Genomic DNA, 23,689 nt, shown 5'->3' with positions numbered 1-23,689 from the left:
AAGAGCTAGGTATTATTATGCTATAATACAATTGGGACATTATAACTTGATTCCCCACCCCGCATGGTCATCTGGCCGATGAGCCTAGTCCTTACTCAGAATTAATTCAAGTCACTTTAGAGATCACCATGACTACATGCACTGATGACTGTCTAAGGAACCCTGAATAAAGGATAATGGGAATAAATAGCAAACTGGATGGGGTTTGAAACTGCATCCCATCTCTGTTAGTGGGCAGAGGGAGGGTATAAGCAGTGTGTTAATGGCATTTACAGTGGCCACTGAATTCAGACGAACTGCAGACATTAGTGAGGACAGAGGAATAATACCAAGGGACCTTCAGAGATCAGAAACAGAAGCATAAGGTCAGGGGGAAAGTGCACAATTAAACATCCAAATAAAAAGATAATCCCAAACACAGCCATTCATTTGGTTGGCTGGAAATGAGGGGGTGGGGGAGCTTTTTAAGACAGTTCTACTAGGCTGTGGACGAGCCTGCAAGGGGTTATGAACACCTCATTGTTTGGGAGTTTTAAGATCAGGCAGGAAAAAACATGAGCAAACATGCAGGCAGGACAACACCACGCAAGTCAGAGGTGAGGAATAGACCACCTGGCCTAAGGGTTTCCTTTTTAGCTTTGTCCAGCCAGCTCTGTTAGTTGTTGATAGAGACTAGTCCAGTCCTTCTCCCCCTAGGTAACTATTGGACTGACTATATGCTCTTCAGAGCCCCTTCATTAACTTACATGTAAATAGCAGGTGTAGCAGGTCATCAATTCTCCTTCTTTCTCCTACAAGGTACCACAACATATTTCAATCACCAAAGATCACTCTCCCCCCTTTCCTGAATTTAATGAGCAGTTTCACCTTGACAAGGGGGAACCATAGACCAGCTCTGTTCCCTCAACGGAGCTGGGATTAAAGAGTTCCCTGCTCTCTGCTAGCTGTTGAACTCTTCCCTACATGTTAAGCTGTTTGTCCAGGAAGAGCTTGGCGGGGGTGGTATTGGTTGGGTTTCTTTAACACAACCCAGCTGGGTGGGGGTGGGATTTGGGAGGAGTAAGCCAGACACCTTATCAGAAGGAACTCTCAGTCACAGCTCTGGTAGGAGAGGACAGAGGAAAGGAGATCAGGGCCACCAGTGCTCATGTGGTCTTTTCCACCCCAATGCCATGATCCAGCATCATGGTTGTGTCCGTTATAGCTTAGAAAAAATTGACACTTCCTCAGAGTGAAGACCAGCAGAAAAGGGCCAAGCTATTTTTGTGCCCTCTTGGCACAGCCCACAGGAGCAGTCCTCTTCAAAGGGTAAGTCATGTGGTTCAATGGACTGACCACAGGGTTAGTAACCAGGAGAATCTATGTTTTAGTCCCATTGCTGCCCTTCCTTCTTTCAGTGGGCACAGGGACTAAGATGCAAAGCCCTTATCCGTCTGTGCAATGGAGATAACAATCCTTACCCAATCCCAGAGAGGCACCCAAGGGGTTAATATTGTAGCACACTCTGAAGATGTTCTCATTTACCATTGCAGAGATGAAGCTGGATCCCTGTGCCCCTATAAGAGAAGTTGGCTGCACCCTCTGGGAAGAGCCAGCCCTGGATTTCCATGCCCACTGTGAACAGGTTCAGCCTGCAGTCCATTGTCACCACGGCTAGCATCTAAACACACCCCGTCGTGGCTTGATGTTGGTAACTCAAAAGCAGCACAAACCTCAGCATAGCTACTCCCAGTGAGCCACTCCTACCCCCACCCCCCTTAGACCCTGCACCTGGCACAGTGGGAGTGATTCACTGGGACAACACAAGAGCTACACCCCTCGGTGGGTGACAGACAGGCTGTAAGAGCATATCCCAGACCCACCCTGGTTCCTCTTTGGCCAGCCACTAATGATTCTCTCCTTGTCGATGGCATTCTGCCTGGGGAGCCCCTCACTCCAGCTTCCCCAGAGAATCTCTTTCTAATTGTCCCCTTTGCTTGTTCACGCGGACACACAATGATGAGGTGAGGTGGAATGATCCCCGAACTGGTGGTGCCCATGAATCATTAACCAGTTTCTCTCATTTGCTTTTCTCGCTCTTCTTGTTCTAACATTCTTCATCTCTGTGTCCCTCTGCCTCCTGCTCGCTCCCAGTGACGTTCGCTACTAATAATATTCAGCATTTGCAAATTGCTTCTCTTCCAAAGACAAAAAGGGCTTTATGCTGGTGGGGAGGTATCAGTATTTAACTTTTATAGGTGAAGAATTAGAGGCACAGAAAGCTCAGGTGGGTCAGTGCAGGGCTTGGAATAGAAGAGGTCTGAGTGCCAGTCCAGTGCTACCTTCCCCAGACCACAGGTGTCTGCTTCTGCAGCATCCACCCCAGCGTGCCTGATGCTAATGCTTTTCTCCTCTGAAAGGTGCTTATCAGAGTTAACTAACTAACCCATTAGTGTTTCATTTAGGTGTTGTCTACATAGCGGGGTTCATCTGCATTAACTTGAATTAGTATGCAGTCAAATGACCTCCATCTGCACGATGCATCATGCCATGCTTCAGAGTGTACTAACTGGCTAGGTAACACCTATTCCATAATCACTTTGACAGTATATTAAGCACATCACTTATTTAGTGTGGACTAATGCTCATGTGAACACACTGCCCTTTCGCACTAGATTAGCAGTGTGCCAACTGCTATCCCACACTGCTTTGTGTGACACCAGGACCAGCCTGTTTGTTTACGTGTGTGCTATCCTGTGCTCCGGGGTCACGTTGACCAAATGTAGGGTGACCAGACAACAAGTATGAAAAATCGGGACGGGGGGTGGTGGTAAATAGGCGCCTATATAACACAAAGCCCCAAATATCAGGACTGTCCCTATAAAACTGGGACTTCTGGTCACCCTAACCATATGAGACAAGACACTCTGTACTCTGCAATTCTGCAGCTGTGGCATCCACTGCAGAATCCACCCCTTGCACCCGGATTTAAACCTTTGTTTCAAATAGATTCAGTCTCCAGGCCTTATAGGAGGAAAGAAAACTGGCCAAATATGAACTGAGTATAAAGCAGGGCACTGCGTGCTGCAGACAGCCTGGAACAATAGCAATCAATGGATCATTTCAGCAAAAACATCTAACTGATATCTTTATCCAACTGCTCCCCATGCCTCCCAGGGAGCCTACAGGCCTAGCTGCCCCCTGCCAAGCTGCCAAAACCTCCTGCTTCCAACTTGAGAACATCTAGGATTAATTTATGCATTGTCACTACAAAAATCTGCAGCCTGCTAAAAAATTGAACATTTCAGGGCAGTGCAAAACTAATTAAGTTCAATAGCTAATTAAATAAGAGGGAGAATATCATGCCGAGTGTAATAATCATTTTCAGAATAACTTTAATGCAAACATGTATCGGAATCTGCTGTGCTGGATTGCCACAGAATCCAGAGGTCTGGCTACAGAATTTAGGACCAGCTTGGCAGGGAGCATACAGAGTCTTGGGTCTATCGAGTTTGTTCTGGATAAGACCATGGGGTATTTCCTAGGGGGGAGCTGTGAACAGAGAACGCTCTCTGGAGTCGTTGCGGGACAAGTTGGTAGAGTCTGAAAAACAATTATGGGGCCTGATCACATCTCCGTGCACACAGCTCCCCTTGATGCAAGTGCACATGAATCTGAGTGGACATCCACGAGTCCCAAAGAGTTTATGGCCCCAATCCTGAAAAACATGTGCTGATCTTTACACGCATGAGTAATCACATTGATCTCCGTGAAATTGAGCACCTGCTTCACAGACAAGACAGAGAGTGGGAGAAAGGAATTATTCTCACCCCCGCACACACATGGAATGGAGGCACAGGGGGAATGAAGTGCCTTGCTCAAGGTCACACAGGAAATGTGTGGGAGAGCTGGAACCAAACCCAGATTTTAGAGTGATGCTTTCTTGGAGTTCTGCACCTTTGCTATCAAACAGACTCACTTTCCCCTTCTTTCTACAATATCCTTTACTACTTAGTGCTCTCTACCTGGGTCAAATTCAGCCCTGGTGCAGCTCCACTGAAGTCAAAGGGATTTCACACATTGCACAGAGCCCTGAGTTTTCATTTTTTCAGTCTAGGGCTGTGTTTCCCTCTAGTCATGGGATCCTTGCTTTTAAATGAGCTCTATAAAGCATAGTTGGAGAAGACAGCAGTGTGGAGGGGGCTGGGCTGCAGTGCCAGCTCTCGGCTAAGTCCCTGCAGCCTGATACTTTGCAGACCTCTTGCTGTGAGAATGCAACTGTTGGGGCCGTTTCCCTGTTGTTGGTTAGTTTAGCCCTCCAGCTAAGCCAAAGTGCACATACCCCCTTGTGAACAAATGGAAGGCCAAACAAGAGGCCCAACCTAAAGCCAAAACCTTAAACTAGTCTTTTCCCTGGCTCAAAATGCTCCTGTTAGAGCCTGACAAACTGTGCCTGGCTACAGTACTGAGCCCTAGGGTATGTCTACACTGCAATTAGACATCTGCGCCAGGCCCATGCCAGCTGACTCAGATGGGCTCAGGTTGCGATGCTGTTTAATTGCAGTGTAGACATTCCATTCCAGCTCAGGCTGCAGTGTGAGCTCCGGGACCCTCCCCCCTCACAGGGTCCTAGAACCCAGGCTATGGGCCAAGCGTGGACATCTATGCTACAATTAAACAGCCCCCCCTCCAGCTGCCACAGGCCAGCGGCAGGTTTTTAATTGCAGTGTACACATACCCTTAGAGTCAGAGGGAAGTTCAAAGGCACTAGCCCTGGCAGGTGTCAAGCCTAGCCAAGGACTCTCCTGACTCCTCCTACCACAAGGTCACCTCCACTGCTTCCCCACAAGACCCTCAATTCCCCTCCTCAGGACTTGCCTCTCCAGGCAATGCACAATCCCCTCCTTAGGGTTAATTGGCTGGGTGTCTTTTTTACCGTTTCTTCCTGGATCCATTCCACTGTTTCTTCAAAAGCTCCCCCAGGCTCTCCCAGGGTCTTGCACTCATAAGCTCTTGTTCTCTCTCTCTCTCTCTCTCTCTCTGTGTGTGTGCGTGCCTGTTTTCATAGAGATGCCCAGCAAGCCTTGCGCCTTCCCCAACCTCTCCCATTTTGAGGGCAGGGCTGCTCCCCTAGCACTTATACCCTGCAGCCCTTGCCATCTCTGGGATTCCCAAACACGTTTCAAACAATAACACTCTCTCCCCCATCTTCTTCTGGAGCTACCCAGCTCTTTCCCTGGCTTTTTCAGCCGCTACCTCCCAGGGTCCTTGCTAGGCCAACAGATCCTGGGCCTCCCTGCCCAGACCTTCTTTTTCTGGCTAAAGAAACCCACCAGTTGCCCCTGCTAGAAGCAGGAGAGAGTCACAACCATTTCCCCTCGCTGAACTGGGGAGAGTGCTTCTATACAACTGGCCCACTTCCCAGAATGCCCCCATTTCCTTTTGGCCCACCAGGGAGTTAGCCCCAGTGTTCTCTAGCCTAATTTCATTCTGCTCATTACATTCTGTCCATAAAATTTCATTTTCAATTGAGTATGGGATTCCCCTCTTCCTGCCCTGTTGTGTAATGTTCCTGTATGCTCTGGAACAGCCTTGACCCCAGAAATGGCTGCATTTCTGAGTTACAAAGCGTTCGCTATGGATCGTACTCTGTAAAGCCAGCAGGGTGCTTTGGGATCCTCGGAGGGCAGGCACTGTAGAAATCAGTCATTACTGCAGAGTGAGTACTGTGTGTAACCCCTGTTAGAATTCCTTTGCTGTGCCCTCCTGCTGCAGCCCCAAGGGCAGGTGCTCTCTGTGGGCAAAGACCCCTGCTGTTAGCTGAGAGTGTTCACTGATTTCACTGGCAGGCCTTTGATCAAAGGCTCTCTTGCTTTGGGAAGTTTTCTGGCCTCAGAATTCTCTGCTGTGCTGATCAAGGCGGCCAGTTGTGCTGATCTGGGGCCTGAAACATCAGAGAAAGCTGGCTTAGGGCAGGGTGCTCCTGGGGCCTTGGCTATTCAAAAGGCCCGTTGCAAGAGCATGACCCCATGTGAAGGGGAGTGGGTGGGGCTAAAGCTCCTGTCAGAATGTACAGCTTTCTGTATGCAGGATTTCTCCTATCTCTGATTTTCTCCTCCACTCCCTAGCCGGCTCTGCTTCCTCTCTCTCAGTGCATCCCATCGCTTGTCAGTGTGAATTAAAGCAAACTCCTCCATCCTCTAGTCTCTTTGTTGCTTTGCCTAGGAACTGCGTCAAATGATTTATTTCACTCTTCCTCACCCCTCCATCAAGCCCTTGCCTCTCGCTCTCGTTTCTTGCATCTGGGCACAAGCAAACAATACATATTTTAATACAACTACATGTAAATGTATACAACTAGGAACAAAGAATGCAGCCATACTTACAGGATGGGGAGTGGGGGACTCTATCCTGGGAAGCAGTGACTGAAAAAGAGTTGGGGGTTGTGGTGGATAAATAGCTGAACACGAGCTCCCTGTGTGATGCTGTGGCCAAGAGGGCTAATGAGAACCTGGGATGCATAAACAGGGGAGTCTCGAGTTAGAGTAGAGATGTTATTTTACCTCTATATTTGGCACATATGTGACTGCTGCTGGAATACTGTATCCAGTTCTGGGTTCACAATTCAAGAAGGATGTTGATCATTGGAGAGGGTTCAGAAAAGAACAACAAGAATGATTAAAGATTTAGAAAACATGCCTTCTAGTGATAGACTCAAGGAGCTCAATCTATTTAGCTTAACAAAGGGAAGGTTAAGGGTTGACTTGATGTCAGTCTATAAATATCTACGTGAGGAATAAATATTTGATAATGGGCTCTTCAGTCAAGCAGAGAAAGGTGTGGCATGATCCAATGGCTGGAAGTTGAAGCTAGACAAATTCAGACTGGAAATAAGGTATAATTTTTTAATGGTGAGAGTAATTAATCATTGGAACAATTTACCAAGGGTCACGGTGGATTCTCCATCAGTGACCATTTTTAAATCAAGATTGGCTGTTTTTCTAAAAGATCTGCTCTAGAGGAATTATTCTGGGGAATTTCTGGGGACTTGTTATTCAGGAGATCAGCTAGATGATCACAATGGTCCCTTCTGGCCTTGGAATCTATGAATCTATCTTTCCCGTGACTCCCTATTGAATTCCAATGATGCTTTCAGCTCCTTCCTGAAATGCTCAGACCTGCCCCCTACATATAATTATGCAGTATGTGTTGGGTCAGTTTTTTTACCCCCAGTTAGTAATCCAGTCTCATCAGAAAGAGGGTCAGGAAGCTCACATAATCCCTGATTGCTCCTCTCCCCCTATCCCAAATAGAGAAATAATCCCCACAGTGTTAAATGATTGTGGTTGGAACATGGAGAATAAGGAAGAACACAGACCAGGCAAAGAAACTCACCAAGGTTTATTAATCTCACACAGGAGAGAAATCCCAGCAGCTCCTCGAAAGCAATAATCCCCTTTGCCCCAGGCCCTGCAAGTTACATCCCACCTGCACTGTGTTCTCCTCCATGGGGTCAGCACTGAGGGATGTCAGCCACTCTCGTCAGGGGCTAGGCAGCATTGTATGAATGGGAGTGGCAGGGCCAGCTCCAGACCCCAATGCGCCAAGCGCGAGCTTGGGGCGGCATTTTGCCGGGAGGGCAGCAGGCGGCTCCGGCGGACCTTCCGCAGTCATGCCTGCGGGAGGTCCACTGGTCCCACAGCTCCGGTGGACCTCCCGCAGGCATGACTGCAGAGGGTCCACTGGTCCGGCGGCTCCGGTGGACCCTCCGCAGGCACGTCTGCAGGAGGTCCCCCGGAGTTGCGGGACCGGCGACCGCCAGCGCGCCCCCCGCGGCGTGCTGCCATGCTTGGGGCGGCCAAATTCATAGAGCCGCCCCTGGGGAGTGGTCCAGCTACCTTAATGAAACATTCCATTGGGGCTGCAGGACCAGATGGGAATGCAGGGGAACAGTTGCAGGAACAAGGGAGGGTTCCAAGGTGACTGCCCTGAGGCCAGGGGGCTCGTGCAATGGAACAGCTCTAACTTTGGATACAGTGCCAGTGGTTATCAAACAAAGGGGCCCATTTCTTAAGACAGATCTTCCCCATGATTCCACCCCACTAACCAATCCTGTTCCCATACCCGCCTTGCAGCCAATTGAGATTTCCATGAAGACAAAGACGCATTAAGACAATATTGAGGAGTAAAGATTAAACTAAACCTGCTTTGCTGCCATGGGTGCAGTTGCTTGCTGTCTTCTCCCCAGTGGCTGGTCAGGACCAAGTCGCCCTTTGATGCCTGTAGCCTCGTCTCACCAGCTGACTTTGCAACCTGGTTCAGTCCTCTGGTGTTGACTACTCCTATTGTGGTGTCATCCACAAATTTGATCACAGTTATAGTTACACCAAAGAAACATCTGACAAAAAAAGACATTAAGCCGTGCATAAGGGGCAGAGAGCGGCTTGAGGTATGTTAGATTAGCTGTCCAGAAGAGCCTCTGGAAACTATAAAAGACCCCCAGACTGGCCTATAACCAGCAAATAACATCACTGAGGAGTGACAGATGCTTCACCTTTATGCCAGAAGCCGCTCCACAAAGCCTCTACATGCTTGCAAAGAGAACAGTGCGAGCACTACTATAGAAAGGTAGGGACACATCCTGCCCTCTGCCTTGGCTGGCTGTGAGAGGTGGACACCACCACCCAACAGATCTTTTCCGATCTGTTGCAGAGATCAGATCATGGGGCAGGGAAGTGACAGTCCTTCTTATGTCAGGCACTGGCAAGATCGAACCTGGAACATTGCACTGAATTCTGGGAATCAAAGTGCCCGTGAGATATTGACAGATTGGATGCAGGTCAGAGAAGGCCTGCAGGGAATGATTTATGAGAGGATATTGAAAGAATTAAATTACATATAGCTTAGCTATACAGCAATGCAGGGGAGCGGAACACAATAGACTCTTAGCTATTTGAATGGTGTAAACACCAAGGAAGGAGGGGAATTATTTAGGGTGGAACAAAGGGGTGTAGCTAGGAATAATGGGATGAATTTGGAAAGGAACCAAAGGTACACTGATGGAAAGATGTATTAGCCTTGGGAAGAGTCCCAGGAGAAGTGGTGGAAGCTCCATTGCTTGGAACATGTAAAGCTAGAGTGGACAAAGCACTAGGAAGTGTCCCGTAGGGAATAATCCTGCTTTGCCAGGGTGGAGGGAAGAGACCGACTTAATAAACTAACAGAGCTTTTCCACCTCAAGCTTCTATGAGTCTATCAGCATGCGTGGGAGGGGACACTGAGATGTAATAATACCGGGTTTTCCATTTTTACTTGCTATATAATAAATCATTTTAATAACAGTGATGGTAGTAGAATTAGTATAATAAGCCATTGATATGAGCTGCTGACTTCCTTGCAATTGGGGTTTTGGGCTAGGATTGCAAAGAAGGCCCTCTCTGATACAGAACGGAGTAGCTGGGGATGGAGGATTAGCACTGGAGCAAGGCCTAAACTTGCTGGGAATTACTAGAGAGGAGAAGACACATAGGTGGGGAACAGAATTCTGCTACTTGGGACATTAGAGACATTGCCCCAGTTTTTCCAGTGATGGAAGTTTTGAACTGCCCCACTCTCACATACACACAGAGATCCTATTCCCATCCCTAGTCCAAACAAAATGACTAACTCTCTTCACACATAGCTACACACACACACACACACACACACACATATTCTTCCAACCACTCCCCCCAGCATCCTGATACCCACACTACAGCCTATGTTTTCAAACAGGGTACGTTAATTTTGCTCGTCTCAATTTTCCAGTACCCAAGATGCCACGCAAAATTAGTGGGCATTGATGAAAATGTAGGCCTAAATGTGTAGGGGGAATAGCCCCTGTGAGCAATAGACACAGGCACAGGGCTTATCGAGGGGCTAGTTAATCTCAAGAGGGAAGTTCAGATCCTTGAACCCCAATGTGTGGGCAATGCCTTACACTAGATCACACAGTTAATTGTATGGTGTCATATCATACATGGTAGTAAAACTCCTTCCCCTTCTCCTCGCCACAGACTTTCAATATAGTGCCTAGGGCACTGGGAGTCCAGTCCTTTCCCCAGTGATCATGCTGTGTCTAGTTCTCTATGTCTCTCATTTTTATGTTAGCATGCTCCTACTTTCTGAATTTCCACTGATGGATTCCACTGCTCCCACAAGAATGGTACAGGCAAGTGGGTAGGGGTGGAACAATCATAAAGAAGCCACAGCTGGCACTGTTAAGATTAGCCATCACTGCAATGCAATTTCCCAGGGACTACATCGTTCCATCTGCTCGCATACTCAGGGGTGGAAGGGTGACTCCCTCACTGGTTTATGCATTTCTCCTCTTGCTTTATATTATCAGTGGACGGTCAGCAGGCCCTGAGGTCTCCCTGGTGAGGTCACAGCCAGTGGATTGCCAGTTGTTACCGAACTTTCTTCAGCCAGCAGTCTTCTCTGAGCAGAGACAGTGGCGTCCTGTAGCTGATGAGTCCATGCCTCAGGGAGATGGGTGTCTTCAGCGTCTTTCTGCAGCGGGCCCTGGCAGCACCTGGCATTTTCCTCCTGGATCTGGGTGACCTCGGTGTTACCTCCATACACACCTGCAGCATTGTTGGCCACATTGGTTACGTGGACTTTATTGCCAGCTCTCTTCTTCTTCCTGCTCTTGTTCTGGAAGAGGAGGCAAGTGAAGACTTGCTTGAACTTCTTGCGGAAATGCTTAGAGATGAGGGCATAGACGATGGGGTTGAGGCAGGAGTTGGCATACGACAGGCAGTGGGAGGCCAGGCGGCAGGCATAGGTGGCTCGGTTGAAGGGGAAGTAGCCAAACCAAAAGCATAGGATGACCAGGTGGTGGGGCAGCCAGCAGAGGCAGAAGATTATGGCCACAGCCACAATCATCTTGGTGACCTTGCGCTTGGCCTTACGGGACTCTGAGATTCTCTCGATGGGGTCTACGGAGGTCCACAGGAACTTGATGGTCCTGGCATAAGCCAAGCTCATGACAACCACGGGCAGGAGGTACCCAAACACAAAGGTGAGGATGTCCAGGATCTTCCGGCGTTGGTCCTCCCAGATGGGGACACAGATGGGCACCCCATGGTAGTGGACAATCTGGTAGTAGCTGAGGTAGGGCCCTGCAAAGAGCAGTGACAGGGTCCAGATCACTATGATGGCAACCGCTGCATTCCGGGAGGTCCGGAGATCCCGGGATTTCAGCGGGTAACGAATGGCCAGGTATCTGCAGGAGGGATGGGGTGAGGCGGAGTTTAAACAGCAAAACAAATGAGTCAGCAAAGGAACTTCACTGTCACTGTCCTGCTATTCCATGCAGCCCCCTCCCAGGTGCTGTCTCCAGTGAGACCTCTCATCTTCCCTCCTCCACCCCTTGGGAGGGAAGATTAAGCAGAAGCCTTTAGGCAATTTGATCTTTCTTTCTTCCACCACCCAAGCATTCTTCCCCGCAATCCCTCCTTCACCCAATGGACTCTGCTCCTCCTCAGCCAGCCACGGGAGAGATTCTAGTTTCCTCACTGGCACCCTGCTGCATTGGGCCTGGAGGACTGATGGGTTTGGAGAGCTGAAATCCAGCCTCAATCCACTCCTGTCTGGAAGAACAAACCAACCTCTCCCCAACGAGGAAGAGGAAGGGCTGGGTAAGCAGACTGTTGGAGAGCTTGTTTTGGGTGCTGAGAGAGAGGAGGAGATGAGGAGCAACAGAGAAGGGAGGGAAGAGAGGAAAGGGAAATAACGAGGGATAACGAGAGAGGTTTATGGGGGGAAGGGAGAATGGAGGGAGCTGGGAGGGGAGATCTGTGGGTTGGCAGAGAAGGGAGACTTGTGGAATGAGTCAAGGGAGGGGATGGAGGTGGAAGGTGAGGGAGCTCTGTGGAATGGGTCAGGGTGGATCTGCTAGGATTGTGGTTGAGGGTAACAGCACATGCATGGCCCTGTGCAACAGCCTGCCACTGGATCAGAAATGGATAGCAGTGACAAGTGACCACAGGGGATCAAACCCCAGACACAGTGAGTGACCCTGTCCTGGGTGGGTTGTGCCTGCTCCGGACAGACACCGGTGGAGTCTGCCTTTCTCTTACACTTACCTCGCCATGCCAATCCAGTCTCTTGAACTAAAGCGACAGACGGCAAAGCGTGAGTGGGGACGGGTCGGGGAGGCTCACCTGTCAACAGAGACGGCTGCCAGGGTGAAGCTGCTGGCGTACATGGTGAGGTAGATGAGGAAGTGCACAGCCTTGCAGGCAAAGGGGCCAAAGAGCCACCCGTCCAGTGTGTAGATGGTGGCTTGGAAAGGGACGCAGCAGAGGATAAAGCAGAGGTCTGCCATGGCCAGGTTGAGGATGAACAGGTTGGTGGTGGTGTACTTCACCTGGCCATTGTGCAGCAGCACGGCCAGCACCAGCCCATTCCCCACTGTGCCCAGGAGGAAGATGAGGAAGAAGACCACCGGCACGATGATGCCCGCAGCACGCACCTCCAGGCTGTTGGAGGAGGCATTCCAGCTCTCCGGCATCTCCCCATCAGACAGTGGGCCTGGCAAAGGAAGGAAGAGAAAAACAGCAGGTTCTCTGTGTCCACTGTGCATCTCCAGTGTGTCCGCTGGGTGTCAGCAGCGCAAGAATGCCCCTCAGTGGAGAACACAGCAGCTACTATCAGCCCTGCTCCTATTGACTCCGCCCAGCTGGAGCTCCGCCTTTGTGGTGTCTTAGGGTATGTCTACACTACCCGCCGGATCGGCGGGTAGCGATTGGTTTATCGGGGATCGATATATCGCGTCTCATCTAGACGCGATATATTGATCCCCGAACGTGCTCCCGTCGACTCCGGAACTCCACCAGAGCGAGCGGCGGTAGCGGAGTCGACAGGGGGAGCCACGGCCGTCGATCCCGCGCAGTGAGGACGGGAGGTAAATCAAAATAAGATACTTCGACTTCAGCTACGCTATTCCCGTAGCTGAAGTTGCGTATCTTACATCGACCCTGCCCCCTAGTGTAGACCAGGCCTTAGCAAGGCAAACCCATTAGTCTCCCAGTGAGAGGCCCTAGTGTGCATCTTGGCTATGCTAGTGTAAAGGAGCGGTGGTGGCTTTAGGCCTATACAGCTGCATAGATCCCTGCCCTTCAAGGGTCTCACTTCACACTCCCACTAACCCGTCATATCAGGTCTCATCCCTGGTTCCCTGTCCATGATCCCGTTTGAGTCTGGTGCCCAAGAGCTATGGCAGGGGGTGAATTTCATAACAGCTCTTCCTACCCCCTCTTAGAAAGCTGTACTTTGGCTCCATCTCCTGGCCTGTATGAGGGAGGGTCCCCAGGAGCCACAGAGCCTCTCTTGGGGTACGTCAAGATTACCCGCCATATCGGCGGTTAGGGATCGATTTATCAGGGATCGATTTTGATCCTTGAACACGCTCCCCGTTGACTCCGAAACTCCACCAGAGCGAGCGGCGGTAGCAGAGTCGACGGGGGAGCCTTGGCCGTTGATCCTGCGCCATGAGGATGGGAGGTAAGTCGGAATAAGATACGTCGACTTCAGCTACGGTATTCCCATAGCTGAAGTTGCGTATCTTACATCGACACCCCCCCACCCAGTGTAGACCATGTCTTAGAGGCGAGAGGGATTTGTTACAGCCTGAGGGGGTCACAGGCAGGGAGGAGGAGACTGGGGCAGTTGTGGATACAGGGAGGTGGGGCTTGAACCTGAGTGGGGCGGAAGCTGTCTCTTCACATAGCGCCCCACAAAACCAAGGGCCAGTTCTGGCCAGAGCAAACAGATGCACAGTGAAACCCCAGTGAGGTGACTGAGGTGCAGTGGCATTTGGGGTGAGACTGCAGTACGTTTGCTGGGCGCTAGGAGTCGAACCCTGGCCTGCTGTCACATCAGAGCACAGCGGTGGGTTATAGCCTTTGACACCCTGCTAAACTAAGAACAAGGCCTTTCGCCGATGCCTTTGTGGCCCCTGAGGTCCAATCTCACATGAGACGTCAGCGTCCAATAAGCGGATTTAACAATGACATCAAGAGATGCAGAGTCCCTTCATCAACTGTGACATAATTGGCTGGACTTCTATTGGGATCAGCCAGTCAGGATTTGCTAGGCTTTAGGTTATCACAGGGACCCTAGCTGTGCTAAATCCAAGACATCCTCTTGTACCAGCCAACACTGCATGGGTGCAAGTACCAACGGTGACACCGGCCTCTGGTGGGGGGGCCTCTGCCAGGCACCACTTGACCCTCTTTACTCCATTACATTCCCAAAGCCGTTAAACCTCTTGGGATTTCTTGTTTTAGTGAGTTTTAATCTCAGCTTTCCTTTGACAGGGGCTAAGCAGAGGCCCCCAGAGAAGGAGGAGGCAGCCCTTGGGGGTGGGGAGAGGGACCCTGCACCTTCTATCCCCACAGCATCACCTAACCAGCTCTGATAGCAGGGAGGTCTCCTAGGCTGAGAGGTTCTAACATCTAAGTTAGAAGTGACACAGTCAGCCCTACCTTACAAGAGCAAACCAGCATGCATGGCCCCAGCTCCCTCTGCTCTGTCCCACACCAAAAAGGGGTTAGCACTCTCTCTTTCAACCCAGCGTTCCCACTGTTCTATACAGGGGTGGGGCCAGCACCTAGAGATCACTTGGTGTCCCACACCAGGGGATGGCTGCCTCTTGCCATGTTTGAAGTAATAAGAGATCCAGGGATGAATTAGAAAAATGACCTGTTTTGTATGAGCAGAGGCAGTTTTGTCCAGTGGATGCAGCCCAGGCCTGGGCATCAGGAGACCTGGGTTCTAACTCCTGTCTCTGTGACAGGGCCGGCTCCAGGGTTTTTGCCACCTCAAGCAGCAAAAAAAATAAAATATAAATAAATAAATAAAGCCCAATCAACTCTACCACCGCCGCTTCAGTCTTCGGTAGCAATTCGGCGGCTGGTCCTTTGCTCCGAGAGGGACCCACCACCGAATTGCTGCCAAAGACCCAGACGTGCCGCCCCTCTCTGTTGGCTGCCCCAAGCACCTGCTTGCTGGGCTGGTGCCTGGAGCCAGCCCTGCTCTGCGACCTCAAGCAAGTCACTGTCCTACTCTGTGCCCGTTTCCCTTCCTCCCACACTTTGTTTGGCCTATCAGTTTAGACTGTGAGCTATCTGGGGCAGGGACTGTCTCTCTCTGTTTATATAGCACCTAGCAGAATGGGGTCCTGGTCTCGGCTGGCTCCTAGGCACTACCATCAGACAAAGTAATAATCATTAAGAAGCTAAGTTCAACTACATGAGCAGGGAACTGGAGCATTCTGGTTAATTCCAGGACTTCGCGCACACAATGGCCTCAATCAGAGCACTGCGTGACAGCGCACGTCACCAATGAGGCACAAGCATCGTATCCTATATTAGATGATCATCTTCTTATTATTACAGCAGCAGAATAAATTGTCATTGGTTGATCAGTAATCGTAAGGGAAGGACACTGTACCGAGCAACATCTGATCAACTATTTACGGGTGCTATGAGCCCCTGGAGTCTCTTCTGTCTTACTCCAGCAGGGACCAGGCTTCCCCTCTCATTCATAGAACTTCACTCCAGCAGGTTGTCTCTGCACTCCTGGCTCACCAGGGGCTGACTCTGTACCTCTGGGCCACACGGGGGGAGGCCTGTCTCCGCAGCTCTCCCGCCCAGCGTCCTCTCTTTCCCATGCGGAGAGACCTGTTCCCATAGCTCTGACCCATGAGTAAACTTTGCACCACATGGAGAAACCTGTCCCCATACATCTCTCCCCCCAGAATCTTCTCTGCCCCACACAGAGAGATCTGTCCCCATAGCTCTTCAGAAACCCCTCTATCCACTATGCTCATAGATTCCTCCCCACCCCAGAGTCCCCTCTGCCCTACACGAAGCAAGCTGTCCCCATAGGTCTTCCTCCCCTGAATCCTCTCTGCCCCAAACAGAGAAACCTGTCCCCATAGCTCTCAGAATCCCCTCTGCCCCACATGGAGAAATCTGTCCCCACAGCTTTCCCTTCCAGATTCCCCTCTGGCCCACACAGAGACCTGTCCCTATAGATCTTCCCTCCAGCATCCCCTCTGCCCTACACAGACACCTATCCCCCCAGCTCTCCCCCCAGCATCCCCTCTGCCCCACACAGACCTGTCCCCCCCAGCTCCCCCCAGCATACCCTCTGCCCCACACGGACACCTGTCCCCAGCATCCCCTCTGCCCCACACGGACACCTGTCCCCCCACCTCCCCCCCCCAGCATCCCCTCTGCCCCACACGGACACCTGTCCCCAGCTCCCACCCCCAGCATCCCCTCTGCCCCACACAGACCTGTCCCCCCCAGCATCCCCTCTGCCCCACACAGACCTGTCCCCAGCTCCCCCAGCATCCCCTCTGCCCCACACGGAGACCTGTCCCCAGCATCCCCAGCATCCCCTCTGCCCCACATGGACACCTGTCCCCAGCTCCCCCCAGCATCCCCTCTGCCCCACACAGACCTGTCCCCAGCTCCCACCCCCAGCATCCCCGCTGCCCCAAACCAACAACAGTCCCCCCAGCTCCCTCCTAGCCCCACACGGAAACCTGTCCCCCCCTCCAAACATCACCTCTGCCCCACACGGACACCTGTCCCCCAGCTCCCCGTCCAGCATCCCCTCCGCCCCACACAGACCTGTCCTCCCAGCCCCACACGGAAACCTGTCCCCCCCTCCAAACATCTCCTCTGCCCCACACGGACACCTGTCCCCCAGCTCCCCCTCCAGCATCCCCTCTGCCCCACACAGACCTGTCCCCGCAGCTCCCTCCCAGCCCCACACGGACACCCGTCCCCCCCCTCCAAACATCTCCTCTGCCCCACACGGACCTGTCCCCCCGGAGCCGCACGGCAGCGGGCGGGCTCTGTAGCTCTCCCCGTCGAGTCCTCGGGCTCCGGCAGCGTGGGGGGAGGGGCGCTCGCTCTCTCCTCTCTCGCTGGCGGCGCCCGACGGGGCAGGAGCAAGGGGGGAGCGAGCGCGCTGCCTCCGCCAGCCCTGCCCGGCTCGGGCCGCTCACCTGCGCCTCGCTCCCTCCCCGCGGGCCAGAGGGACCCGGAGTTTGCCCGAGCTGCGCCTCTCCCACGTGGCGCGGGGCCCCCCGGCTCCCTCCTTCCCGGCGCTCCGCGTTAACCCCTCCGCGCCCGGCCCCGCCAGGGGTCCCCCGCCCCATGCAAAGGCCGGAGGCTGCCTCGGCACAGGAGGCTGGTGGCTCACAAGGGCCAGGGCAGAAATTCCCCCGGAGCCCGGCCCGGCCCCGCCGATCTACCCCCGGGCCCTGCACCCCGCCCTGGGATACAGAGACTGAGCGCCCCCAGGCACAGCCCAGCTCCCCACTCGGCCCCAATGGCCCCAGGGGAGGCCAGAGCTGCAGCACCCGTCACCTCTGCTGCTCAGCTTCCCCAGCAGGGGGCGCTGGGAGTCCCCTGTGGGGCACACCCCGCAGGCAGCCAGACACACAGGGGCTAGTGTCGGACGCTGGGACGCCTGGGGAGCGGAGGTGTTTGGGGTGGGACTGGAGCGAGGGGTCACAGGCAGAGCCAGTTGTGATCCCTGCGGTGACACTAACACACAGGCCAGAGTGCAAAGGGCATTGTGAGCCCAGCTCAGCCATGGCGCTATCCCATCAGAGGGACTGGGGTGTGCAAGGACTCCAGCCCCCCGGGGGGCCTGCGGCTGGGTAGGTTAGTTAAACACGCAGGGTTAAACTCTAAAGCAGCAAGGGAGGGAGATGAAGGGCCCCAAAGCCTGTGTCTGGCTGACCCCAGTACTCCTGTCGCCATCAGAACAGGCCGTTTGGAGGCAAGTGGCCTTGTCAAGGCGCAAATCAAGTGGGGAGTTCCTGGCTCCCCTGCTCCCCAAGGGATTTTAGATGAGATGGATCCAAAGTCTCTCAATCGCGGCTTCTCCCCATCCCACTGTGGAACACACAATCCCTGCTGGGAGAGGCACTGCGGGGAGGATGAGCAACTAACCCTCGCTGCCCCCCATCCACTTCTCTCCCTTCGCCAAGGGTTCAGTCCTATACTTTAGTGCTGGACTAATGGATGCAGCGCAGCTTCATAGAGGAGAGCGCTTTCCCAGGTGGCCAGGATGCAGTGCTTAACTTGTGGCAGGGCTGAGCCCCGGCACCTCTGGGCTTATCGCGTCAGTTATTAAAATTAAAAAACTGCTTGATCCCCAGCACCTATTTGCTTGAGCCCTGCACTTCTTTCATTACAGATTAAGCAGTGCTGGGATCAGTCCTGCACAGAGGCAAGCAGCCATTCAAATTCACTCTGCATGGCTAGCGGTCCTACACTCACGCACCCCTTGGTGCTGCCTGCTCCAGTAACTCTGCTCAACAGGGCTTAGCCATGAGATTTCCCCCAACACCCAGCAACAGATGGTGCCTCCAGCAGCATCTCCCTACACCCTCAGCAGCACCCATCACACCTCTACAACCAGCAGCACGTCTACAACCTCAGCCACACCCTGCCACAGCCCCACTTCCCCAGCAACCCCCATTGTCCCTCCTTGCCAAGCAGGACATAGTGCACCCCAACAGGCAGGAACATCTTTACAACCCCACTTACCCTCCCTCTACCAAGCAGCTTCTCTACACTGCCAGCAGCACCTGTGGGACCAGCAGCATCCACAACACCATGCAACCCCAGCAGCACTTACTGTTGCTCTACAGTCAGCAAAACTCACTCTAATCCTACCCCCCAGCACCACTCGTACTCCTGCAGCTGCACCCACTGCACTTGGCATCACCCACTGCCTCTACACCCACTCATCCATTTTGTGTGTGTGTGTCCCTGTGAATAGCTGGTTGTGTCTCTGTGACAGCAGCAGTGTCTGGTATCAGACTCTGTAACTAGGGGAAAGGGGAAGGATTTCACTCAGCCAAAGGGATCCACTGATAACCAGAGAGGTAGAGGGAGGGAACTCAGAGTGCCAGCCTGCAGCAAGACACATGCAAGGGGAGCCCTGAAGGAGCTGCACCCTTCATGGAGATGGCCAGAGCAGGTTTCATTTGCCTACTGCTGCTGGGGAGCTGGGCCCAGGGGCCTCTTCCCTCTGGAGCCTCTCTCCTCTCCCAGGAGGGAGACCTTCCCCTAAGTGAGGACCTTCTGCTGCCTGAGAAGATCAGTGAGACCACGCCACCCAATCCTGACATCCACCTCATCCGGAGCAAGCCATCTGCCCACGTGAGGCCATATAGCCTGTCCCGCTCTCTCAATGACTACCACTACTCCCCCAAGCCCAAGCATCTCAGGGCCCCTCGGTTGTTGAAGCTGCTGGGCCCCTCATACGACCCCTTCTGGATGTCCCTGCAGGACCCACGAAGCCGCAACACCAGTCTGGAGCAGCTGGGCACTCTGAGCCAGGACCTGGCTGATGGCACCAGCCGTTACCGGAAGAAGCTGCTGCAGGAGGCTGAAAATGTGGAGCTCCCTGTCCTGCTGCCCCCTGAGGAGGGGATGGCCAGCAACCTAAGCCAAGCTGTCGCCCACCGCCTCCGTCGGTGGCTGGTGGACAGCGCCACCTGCCACCTGACCTCATCCTGGGTGGATCTGGGGCCTGTCTTCTGGCCGCGTTGGGTTCGCCACACAGAGTGCGACACCTCCCACACTGGCTGCTCCTGGCCTCCTGGCATGACCTGCCGTCCTGCCCAGTTCACCCACATCAAGCTCCTGGTCTGGCACTGCTGGATGAGCAAGGACCCAGCCATAGACACGGGTAGGATTCTCCAGCAATGCACCTGGAGGCAGATCCCCTACCCAGTAGTGTCTGCTTGCAAGTGCTCCTGTCGGTAATAGGACAGTGAGGGGCAGGGGGCTCTTCCCCCACTGGAGGGGTGGGGTCACGGGTGCATTGCCACCTCGGTGCTCCTTCAGGGGTTTGCTGTCATGTTGCAGCAGTTTGAAATCACCTGCGCAGCCAAGGCTCGAGAGGCTGAGCGAAGGACGGCATGATCCCACCTACGTTCCCTGCTGCAGATAGAGCTGGGAGTCCTCTCCAGATGTTCTCATCTCCACCTGGATCAGCAAGATATCACAGAGAGATACTCCTCTGATTTCTCCACCCACTACAGCCAGGATCCAGCATCCTCCTGGAGGAAGTCCTGAGGGTGTGGAAAGCTGGGGATCCCTAGAAAATTACAGAAGAGAGGGAGCCAGAACTTGGGCTCCCCTCCCATATCCAAGGGAATGAAGCCAGGAACAGAGTGCCATGGGAACTGGGGGCACCACTAGTCATCTCAGGTTTAGATTCCTAATTCTACGGCTTTGGGATCCATGGGGGCAATGTGCTACCGAAATGCTGGCAACGACTATTACCAAAAGGAAGCCCTGCTCTGTGTGTACAGAAATAAAGATACAGAATAAGAACTTGTAAGAGTCTGTGGGGTTTAATATACAAATGGAGCCAAACTGATCCCTTTGCTATCCACAGCTGCTTGGCTCCATGGCACAGCCTGCTGGGCCTTTGCTTATGGGTCATAGGTTTGAATCCCCACGCCAGGACATTGGCTTGTCCCCAGCGCTACCACAGCAAGGGTAATCCCAAAGGGAAGGAAGTGCTGTGCTGCTCTGTTAAACCAAGGTCCCCGACCCCTGGTGCTGGAGGGTTCCCTGTGGTGGCAGAGCAGGGCAGTGCTGGGTCAGGAGGAGGTGGGTTCTGTGCTATGGGCCTGAAACAGCCCACTGCAATCATGGGAGCCTTCCCATTAAGCTTACTGGGCACTGGCGCGGACTCTCGGCAGTGGGGTCACTCCTGCTCCCTCTGTCCCCTATCCCTTACCTGGGAGCGAGGAGAAGAGAGACAGCCGAGGCAAGGTGGCCAGTGCCAGGAGGAAGGGCAGTGGTTAGCTGTTTACACAGGGAGTCCTTGTGCCTGCCCGTTGTTTGAGCGATTTATCTGCTGTGAAGGACTTGGGCCAGGGTCGGCTCCGTTTCCCGACACAGCCCAAACAAATGAACCCAAAGCAGCCCTGTGCTTCTCATCTCCGGGCCTGCAGCAGCCTCCGTGGCTACCTTGATTCAAGCCCTGCTCTCCCCTAGGGCTCGGTCTGTGTCTACTGACCTATATCAATTACAGCGAAACGCTTGCCTGCAGCTCAGTACTTCTCTGTGTAGAGCAGAGTTAATGGGGCTCTGGAGGACTGGGTTCAACTGCTGCCTTGGCATCAGTAATGAAATGAGCTTGGTGGACATTAGCCCAGTGCAGAGCACCAACGCACTGCTAACAGTGTCTTTGCCTCTGCGCAGGATGGGAAGAGCAGAGGGGAGCTGCAGATTCAGATTGAGATACGCTGGCTGCACATGTGCGCATTGCAAACAGCGGCAGGTCAGGATCAAGGTGCACTGGTGTGGGTTGCAAAGGGTTGGACCGCATAGGAGGGAGGGAGCGGCCGATCAGCATTGAGGTGCATCAGCAGAACTGTGGAGAGCCCTAGACTAGAATAGCAGGGGATGCATGGCCTTGGCTTTGTGTAGTCTACTGAGCAGCAAGCACCCTCTGATTTCTGTGGGGCACAGGGCAGAAGGAACACTGTGAGAAGCTGCAGCATCTGCAGCAGTGTGACATACACCAGGAAACCGTGAGAACCAGAGCTTTGCAGTGAATTAAATACTAACACAAATCCCACACTTGACGGGGCATTATTTGTTTGCAAGATTTCATTTCTCCAAGCCCTTGCTTGCTCAAGAGCTCCCCATTTTGCTCACGCTGCTGCAGAAACTGCACAGTTGGGTCTTGAACCAGAGCAGCTGTTGGGGAAGACCTGGATGGAAACAGGGTTTGGCAGCTAAAGGGGAGCGGGAGGATGGAGGGGACAGAGGAGGCAGCGGGAGTGGGGAGGTTTGGGCAGCTAGCAGTAAAGTCAAGCTTTTCTCTCTGGGGCAGGTGTGGCAGCTGGGTGGTGTGGGGCTGGCCCCTTCGGGAGGGGGTTGGCAGTTGAGGGGGAAAGAGGGAAACTGGGCCACTTGGGGAAGGAGGCACAAGGATCTTGTTACTAGGGGAGAGTTTGGCAGGAGCAAAAGGGGCACTGCCTCTCTCCTCTCCTCCCCGGTCTGATTCCTCTTACCACCATCACCCTGTGCGCCCTGGCTCAGCAACACTCCTGGCTGAGGTGGGTGCTGGATTAGAATAGCAGGGAGAGCTGCAGACCAGGACGGAGGGGCACTGGGAGAGCAGGTCTGGAGTAGCAGGGGGCTGCAGATCAAGAATGGGGCACATTAGTATTTGGTAGAGCAGTGTGGGAACCCAGGACTAGAACAGAAGAGTTGCTGCAGGTTCACTTATGTGCACCAGATGCAGGGGCAAGCCTAGGACGAAGTGTCCTACCCATACTGGAGAGAAAAGGGCATCAGTAGATACAGGCTGTGAGAAGATAAAACTGGCTTAGATGACAAAAAATGGTGGAAGCTTTGCAAGGGGATGCAAAGTGCCCCCCACACACCCAAGGCTTAGCCCCTCCCTGCTGGCATCATGGTACAATGGGGCCCCTAATTGGCAGGCAGCTTCCCATCATTTTCTGTGGCCATGAGAGAGAGCTGGCTTGTTCTGCGTACACTGGCGGTGACACGGCTGTCTTCCTCTCAGCTAGGGGTGCCCCATAGCAGGGGGTTTGCTCTGAGTCAGCTAATGCCGGTGCTAGCAGGCTCTGATGACTGGAGATCTTCACAAGGCTGGAGCTGACCAGATGGGAAGCACTCACACAGGAGCCCTTTGGGAACCGGAGCAAGTGTTCTCCTGATCCTTTAGCCCCCTCTCATTTTAAAACAGGGCAAGTCCCATTTGTTTTCATGGTGGAGACCAAATCTGAACAAAAATTGTCTCCTGGATAGCTCCCTTCCCAGGCCCCCAACCACCTCTCATCCCATCACCGCGTGCCCAGCGGCAAGTGCGCTGATTGCTTACATGGAAAAGTAACAGGAAAGAAATGACTGTTTTTGGTCCTGCGGTGGCTCTGCTGCCCAGGAGCTTTCTCCGGGTGCCTCTTGTGGGCCAGCAGCTACCAGTGGAGACAAACCGGGCTAGTTCTGCCTCCCTGTTCCAGCCGCTTATTATAGGTGTCGTGGTGGCAGTTCGACAAGCACAGCCAACTAATTTTCAAGCCGCATCACTGGATAAAGAACTGCCAAGAGAGATGCCTGAGCTCTCACTCTTAATAAAGACCATCTAGAGGCTTCACCGGGGGCAAAACACAGCTGCCCATCCCCTCAGTAAGGTGGGCTGCCTTGAGCATGCACCATCTGGCCTCCTGTTTGCTGCTGGATACAGTTCAAGGGGCTGGGGCAAATCTTACAGACCTTGTGTAGGCCAGCACCTCCTTAACTTAGAGCAAAGACGATGCCAAAAGTTCTCCTGTATGGTGTCTCGGGTTCACTTCTGGTTCCTGCAAAGTGAATCGCTCACAAAGAGTTTGCACAAACAAGTCCCAGCGCCCAGCCTCGCTCCATGTTTTCTGGCGTGTTATAATTGCAACGAATGAATCCAAATTATAGGTTTCTGTCATCAAATGCGATCATCTCCTCAACCCCTGGAGACAACACAGCCTCTGTGAACTCCCTCCCTCCCTCCTCAGCCTTCCTCTATGAACAGATGTTGGGCACCAGCGCCCTCTACTGGATGGTGATTGTTGTTTGTAGACTTGGTAAGAACGGTAGCAAGA

At 53.1% G+C, this 23,689-nt stretch overlaps 2 protein-coding genes and 1 long non-coding RNA gene across 3 annotated transcripts; 2 read left to right on the top strand and 1 right to left on the bottom strand.

The window, feature by feature from the left end:
- The first annotated feature begins 1,081 nt into the window (after positions 1–1,081).
- LOC120371634 lies at positions 1,082–10,445 on the top strand. Its single transcript, XR_005584502.1, has 3 exons — positions 1,082–1,308; positions 1,533–1,690; positions 10,367–10,445. It is a non-coding gene; the product is annotated as an uncharacterized LOC120371634 (long non-coding RNA).
- Positions 7,815–16,952, bottom strand: GALR3 (galanin receptor 3). Its single transcript, XM_039487555.1, has 3 exons — positions 16,860–16,952; positions 12,186–12,555; positions 7,815–11,245 (listed from the first exon to the last, which is right to left on the bottom strand). Exons 2-3 carry the CDS (start codon positions 12,533–12,535, stop codon positions 10,363–10,365), a joined length of 1,233 nt encoding a protein of 410 aa, XP_039343489.1. The 5' UTR covers positions 12,536–12,555; positions 16,860–16,952; the 3' UTR covers positions 7,815–10,362.
- Positions 16,953–18,253: 1,301 nt separating this feature from the next.
- Positions 18,254–20,381, top strand: LOC120387183 (noggin-like). The gene has a single exon (XM_039507522.1). The coding sequence runs from the start codon at positions 19,020–19,022 to the stop codon at positions 19,827–19,829; it is 810 nt and encodes a 269-aa protein (XP_039363456.1). The 5' UTR covers positions 18,254–19,019; the 3' UTR covers positions 19,830–20,381.
- The last annotated feature ends 3,308 nt before the right edge of the window (positions 20,382–23,689 follow it).

The sequence above is a fragment of the Mauremys reevesii genome, linkage group 1, assembly GCF_016161935.1.
Source record: "Mauremys reevesii isolate NIE-2019 linkage group 1, ASM1616193v1, whole genome shotgun sequence".
NCBI lineage: Eukaryota > Metazoa > Chordata > Testudines > Geoemydidae > Mauremys > Mauremys reevesii.
The sequence above is the reverse complement of the archived record's forward strand: the minus strand, read 5'-3'. Positions and strand labels throughout refer to the sequence as shown.

Bases quoted from the DNA above. Each gene is read 5' to 3' on its own strand.
- LOC120387183 (XM_039507522.1), top strand. From the start codon at position 19,020: ATGGAGATGGCCAGAGCAGGTTTCATTTGCCTACTGCTGCTGGGGAGC.
- GALR3 (XM_039487555.1), bottom strand. From the start codon at position 12,535: ATGCCGGAGAGCTGGAATGCCTCCTCCAACAGCCTGGAGGTGCGTGCT. The intron at 11,246-12,185 runs GTGAGCCTCCCC...TCCCTCCTGCAG, and splicing joins GCAGCCGTCTCTGTTGACAG to ATACCTGGCCATTCGTTACC.